Source organism: Blennius ocellaris (assembly GCF_963422515.1).
Source record: "Blennius ocellaris genome assembly, chromosome: 14".
NCBI classification, from domain to species: Eukaryota; Metazoa; Chordata; class Actinopteri; order Blenniiformes; family Blenniidae; genus Blennius; species Blennius ocellaris.
Genome location: NC_137663.1, coordinates 28,583,776 through 28,590,129, shown reverse-complemented (window position 1 = coordinate 28,590,129; position 6,354 = coordinate 28,583,776). Strand labels below are relative to the sequence as shown.

The following is a 6,354-nucleotide window of genomic DNA, read 5'->3' as shown; positions in this document are numbered from 1 at the left end:
TAGTATTAGCTGGTTTCTATGTGTTTAGTATTAGCTGGTGGCTACATCATCACATCTGTTAGCTGCTACTGTTAGCTTAGTTTCTCTTATGTATAAAGCACATCCTGTTTCCCTGTCCGGCCTCACCTGATAGTTCTGCACCACCTTCCTCATCCTGCTTCCCAGCATGCTGCTGGACATGTCATCATCCCACACTTCTCCCAGCAACCCGTGAGGTCCGAAGAACTCGGCATCGCTGCCTCGGCCGCTCAGCTCCCCCCGCCGCCGCCCACCGAACAGCGTTTCCAGGGCACGGGTTAAGGGGCGGGGCAGCAGCCGTGCAAAGAAGCCTGAAGGCTCCCGCTTCCTCTTGGAGGGCGAGTTGCCAGCTTCATGCGTGTGGTTTGGGGAGGAGAGCACAGGAATGGGGCGGTGAGGGTCACCCGGGACGACCCCCGGTAGCTTCTGAGGGTCGACATACACGGGCTTCGCTCCTCCTCGCAGCACCTGTGGGAGTCACAGGAAGCTAACACTGGCTACAGGAAAAAGTCGAGTGTGGTAAAAAGGTCAGATGTGTCAGGAGTGTGATGAGGGCAGCGAGAAAGGGAGAAAAGAGGAGTTTACAGAAGGAACACAAATCCATCTGTTTAGCAGTGTAGGTTGCAGAGCTGCTGTCATATACAACCTTGGAGATTGTTCAAATTTGCACATAGAAAGTAACCAGATCAAAACGCTTTCAAGAATCTACATAGACAAACCTGGAAACTCTCCAGCGCTTTTATTTTGAAAGGTTCCTCAAGTGTTTGTCTTCACTATGATGTTTTGGTCGTTCAGTACAGGGCTACAGAGTGTTTTGGACAGACGTTGGGAAGCTCCACATGAAAGCATCTGATGAACAGGAAGCCAAAGGGGAGAGGAAGAGGAAGTGTTAAATACCTTTATGACAGAGTGGGTGCGTGGTTGAGCCCGAGTCCGTGCTCGAATGCCAAAGATGGCGTCGGTGACGGGTACGCTGTTCTCGGCACAGAGCGCATAGAGCAGAGCCATGGAGACGCAGAAGAAGGCCATGCAGAGCGCCCCGCGGCGAGCACGACGCCTCAGACGCCACAGCAGGCTGACTCTGTCCATCGCTGCCCCGGGAATCTGCACACGCATGCACGCATGCACGCACGCACGCACGCACGCACGCACACACACACACACACACACAGTGTTGGTGCTCTACAATCTGGATCTTCATCTTTACAAAATGCTTCATTGTTGCTTGTTGAAATGCTCAATTCAACAGTCCCTGTCATTTTTCCATGGCGCATTGTGAGGAAGAGGACTTCCATGAGAACCAGTCTCAGATACAGGAAATACAGTGACACAATCTACACAGCAGAATGAGGACGTGGGGGGTGATTTCAACTGCCTTGGGCAAATGGGGGCAATGAGGCAGAAAGAGACAAGGAGGAAGAAGAGAAGGAGAAAGATGGCTGTAGTCACTGAAGGACAGATGGACTAAACAGTAAGGCTGTAACAATGTATGTACTGGTACCCGTACCAAGACCAGGGCTCAACATTAAGGCTTTCCCGAACATCCAGGGCTAGTAAAAGCTTTGCTCGGGCAACTTACAGTAATCATCTACCCGCCTGCCAGACTGGACTTGTGGTTTTTTGGCGATATTTTGACTTTTTTTCGGCAAAATTCCCTTGGTATCGCCAATGGATCATGCCATCGCCGCGCACGGCCATTTTTCGGCCCAAGTGCGCGATCAAATGAATCTCGCCGATGACCGTATTAAAGACCACGGCCGATCGCAGCTGCTATTTTTTTCCCAATTCATGTTCCCATTCTGGTCAATGACGCAGAGTCTCACCTGGAAAACATTGTAATTCGATAATTCCTAGGGATTGCCTCGAATTACGTAGTCGGGGAAACTCCTCGTCGTCCGCAATTTGGAATTTTTCACAACATCAACATTTAGATCGTCACCGGAACGAATTATAAACTCAGTCGAATTCAAACCATACTACTACATACTACCTACTGCCACACCTTATTTATTGTACAAGTCCCTTTTTATCCATATACATTTTTTAATAACATGGTAAATGTGTGTCATGTATTTTTATTATATTAACAAATCAAATTGTGTCCCTGTCCTTTCTCCTCTTCCTGCTCAGTCAACTTTTTTTCTGAACCATAAAAAGTTATGAAACTTTGGGATTAGAAAGTTAAAATAATCAAAAATTCGACATTTACACATAAACGCAGGAACAAATCTCCACAAACAATGATTTCCAGCATCTCACACTGCCTGTGCCTCCGTCTCGACCGTCTGCCACTGGAGCACGGGGAATACTCGGGTTTGGAAACCCACTTCTCGGAACCTTTGCAGAAACTTCGCCATTGGATGACCAACTCAGATCCCTCGGAACTCGGCTCCAAGTTAAGACTTTCAATTTCAGTTCAATTCCTCTCCCATTCCTATTTTATAAGAAACTCTCTGCAAGGGTCCCCGACTGCCTCTTGATGGTTTTATCTGACTGCCTCTTGATGGTTTTATCTGACTGCCTCCTGCTGGTTTTATCTGACTGCCTCTTGCTGGTTTTATCTGACTGCCTCTTGCTGGTTATATCTGACTGCCTCCTGCTGGTTTTATCCGACTGCCTCCTGCTGGTTTTATCTGACTGCCTCTTGCTGGTTTTATCTGACTGCCTCTTGATGGTTTTATCTGACTGCCTCTTGCTGGTTTTATCTGACTGCCTCCTGCTGGTTATATCTGACTGCCTCCTGCTGGTTTTATCTGACTGCCTCTTGATGGTTATATCTGACTGCCTCCTGCTGGTTTTATCTGACTGCCTCTTGCTGGTTTTATCTGACTGCCTCTTGCTGGTTATATCTGACTGCCTCCTGCTGGTTTTATCCGACTGCCTCCTGCTGGTTTTATCTGACTGCCTCTTGCTGGTTTTATCTGACTGCCTCTTGATGGTTTTATCTGACTGCCTCTTGCTGGTTTTATCCGACTGCCTCCTGCTGGTTTTATCTGACTGCCTCCTGCTGGTTTTATCTGACTGCCTCCTGCTGGTTTTATCTGACTGCCTCCTGCTGGTTTTATCTGACTGCCTCTTGATGGTTATATCTGACTGCCTCTTGCTGGTTATATCTGACTGCCTCTTGCTGGTTTTATCTGACTGCCTCTTGATGGTTATATCTGACTGCCTCTTGATGGTTTTATCTGACTGCCTCCTGCTGGTTATATCTGACTGCCTCCTGCTGGTTTTATCTGACTGCCTCTTGATGGTTTTATCTGACTGCCTCTTGATGGTTTTATCTGACTGCCTCTTGCTGGTTTTATCTGACTGCCTCTTGCTGGTTTTATCCGACTGCCTCCTGCTGGTTTTATCTGACTGCCTCCTGCTGGTTTTATCTGACTGCCTCCTGCTGGTTTTATCTGACTGCCTCTTGATGGTTTTATCCGACTGCCTCCTGCTGGTTATATCTGACTGCCTCTTGCTGGTTATATCTGACTGCCTCCTGCTGGTTTTATCCGACTGCCTCCGGCTGGTTATATCTGACTGCCTCCTGCTGGTTTTATCCGACTGCCTCTTGATGGTTTTATCTGACTGCCTCTTGATGGTTTTATCTGACTGCCTCTTGATGGTTATATCTGACTGCCTCCTGCTGGTTATATCTGACTGCCTCTTGCTGGTTATATCCGACTGCCTCTTGCTGGTTTTATCCGACTGCCTCCTGCTGGTTATATCTGACTGCCTCTTGCTGGTTTTATCTGACTGCCTCCTGCTGGTTTTATCTGACTGCCTCCTGCTGGTTTTATCTGACTGCCTCCTGCTGGTTATATCTGACTGCCTCCTGCTGGTTATATCTGACTGCCTCCTGCTGGTTTTATCTGACTGCCTCCTGCTGGTTATATCTGACTGCCTCCTGCTGGTTTTATCTGACTGCCTCCTGCTGGTTATATCTGACTGCCTCCTGCTGGTTATATCTGACTGCCTCCTGCTGGTTTTATCTGACTGCCTCTTGCTGGTTTTATCCGACTGCCTCCTGCTGGTTATATCTGACTGCCTCCTGCTGGTTATATCTGACTGCCTCCTGCTGGTTTTATCCGACGGCCTCCTGCTGGTTTTATCCGACTGCCTCCTGCTGGTTTTATCCGACTGCCTCTTGCTGGTTATATCCGACTGCCTCTTGCTGGTTTTATCCGACTGCCGACTGCTGGTTTTATCCGACTGCCTCCTGCTGGTTTTATCTGACTCCCTCCTGCTGGTTTTATCCGACTGCCTCCTGCTGGTTTTATCTGACTGCCTCTTGCTGGTTATATCCGACTGCCTCTTGCTGGTTTTATCCGACTGCCGACTGCTGGTTTTATCCGACTGCCGACTGCTGGTTTTATCTGACTCCCTCCTGCTGGTTTTATCCGACTGCCTCTTGCTGGTTTTATCCGACTGCCGACTGCTGGTTTTATCCGACTGCCTCCTGCTGGTTTTATCTGACTGCCTCTTGCTGGTTTTATCCGACTGCCTCTTGCTGGTTTTATCTGACTGCCTCTTGCTGGTTTTATCCGACTGCCTCCTGCTGGTTTTATCTGACTGCCTCTTGCTGGTTTTATCCGACTGCCTCTTGCTGGTTTTATCTGACTGCCTCTTGCTGGTTTTATCTGTATCTGAGCCTCTGAAATCACAGCATAACAAATGTGCAATGTCATCAAAGCAACACAATAACATGGATGTTATTAAAGCCGTTGTCCAGCAGGCGGCGCTCTGCCGCCAGACGTCAGCGTTTTAAACCTGCAGCTGTCAGGAGAAGCTCTGACATCAGAACAGTGAGCAGCAGCGCCCCCAGGCTGTCAGCAGGAGATTTACACCTCCGTGAAGCTGTGTCCTCCTCCACCCTAAACTCACTAAAATAGTCCCAGTGGGTGGAGCTGCTGAGAGCTGAAACATGGTGCTGCTGCTTGATGGAGAATTTCTCCTGATTAAAACAGTGGTAGTGAGGTTTTAAAGATAGAGCTAGTTTATTAGAGACCATGACGTCACTCAGACCCTCACATTGTCCACATGGTTTATAGAACTAGTTTATTAGAGACCATGACGTCACTCAGACCCTCACACTGTCCACATGGTTTATAGAACTAGTTTATTAGAGACCATGACGTCACTCAGACTCTCACATTGTCCACATGGTTTATAGAACTAGTTTATTAGAGACCATGACGTCACTCAGACCCTCACATTGTCCACATGGTTTATAGAACTAGTTTATTAGAGACCATGATGTCACTCAGACCCCCACATTGTCCACATGGTTTATAGAACTAGTTTATTAGAGACCATGACGTCACTCAGACCACCACACTGTCCACATGGTTTATAGAACTAGTTTATTAGAGACCATGACGTCACTCAGACCCTCACATTGTCCACATGGTTTATAGAACTAGTTTATTAGAGACCATGATGTCACTCAGACCCCCACATTGTCCACATGGTTTATAGAACTAGTTTATTAGAGACCATGACGTCACTCAGACCACCACACTGTCCACATGGTTTATAGAACTAGTTTATTAGAGACCATGACGTCACTTAGACCCTCAAATTGTCCACATGGTTTAAAGATAGAACTAGTATATTAGAGACCCACATTGTCCACATGAACTAAAAGACTTTGTCCTGCTTCCTTTTCTCACCTTCTACTGACCTCAAGTCGTCTTTAGAGAGAAAACATGTAAACATTCCTATATTTACTACTTTACTGGAGAGACTGTTTATTACTGTCTCATGTAAAATCTACTATAATGAGAAAAATAATATTAAAGCAAACAGCTGTGGTGTCAGAATACTATCAGTATCAGCAGAAATCCACATTCTGGTATCAGTATCAGCCGAAATCCATACTCTGGTATCGGCATCAGCAGATATCCACACTCTGGTATCGGTATCAGCAGATATCCACACTCTGGTATTGGTATCAGCAGATATCCACACTCTGGTATCGGTATCAGCAGAAATCCACACTCTGGTATCGGTATCAGCAGATATCCACACTCTGGTATCGGTATCAGCAGATATCCACACTCTGGTATCGGTATCAGCAGAAATCCACACTCTGGTATCGGTATCAGCAGATATCCACACTCTGGTATCGGTATCAGCAGATATCCACACTCTGGTATCGGTATCAGCAGATATCTACACTCTGGTATTGGGATCAGATTGGTGGTGAAAAAACGTGGATCGGTGCTTCCCTAATGTAAAGGGCTGGATTTATGCATGAGGGTCATGATCCCACTTGCTTGTGTATGAAATGTTGGAGATTAAATAAAATATGTCACCTAAAAGGCTCCAACATCTCCAATGATTGGCAGA

General features: G+C 46.9%; 1 protein-coding gene across 1 annotated transcript in view; it reads right to left on the bottom strand.

Moving 5' to 3' along the window:
- The window catches only part of st6gal1 (ST6 beta-galactosamide alpha-2,6-sialyltranferase 1), a gene marked incomplete at its 5' end in the record, with an annotated part of 13,429 nt that extends 12,295 nt beyond the window's left edge, over nucleotides 1-1,134 (bottom strand). Inside the window, 2 exons of the mRNA XM_080508675.1 lie at nucleotides 127-486; nucleotides 916-1,134. Coding sequence (XP_080364801.1) covers nucleotides 127-486; nucleotides 916-1,134 — 579 coding nt within the window. The remainder of the gene's footprint in view (nucleotides 1-126; nucleotides 487-915) is intronic.
- Nucleotides 1,135-6,354: the final 5,220 nt, after the last annotated feature.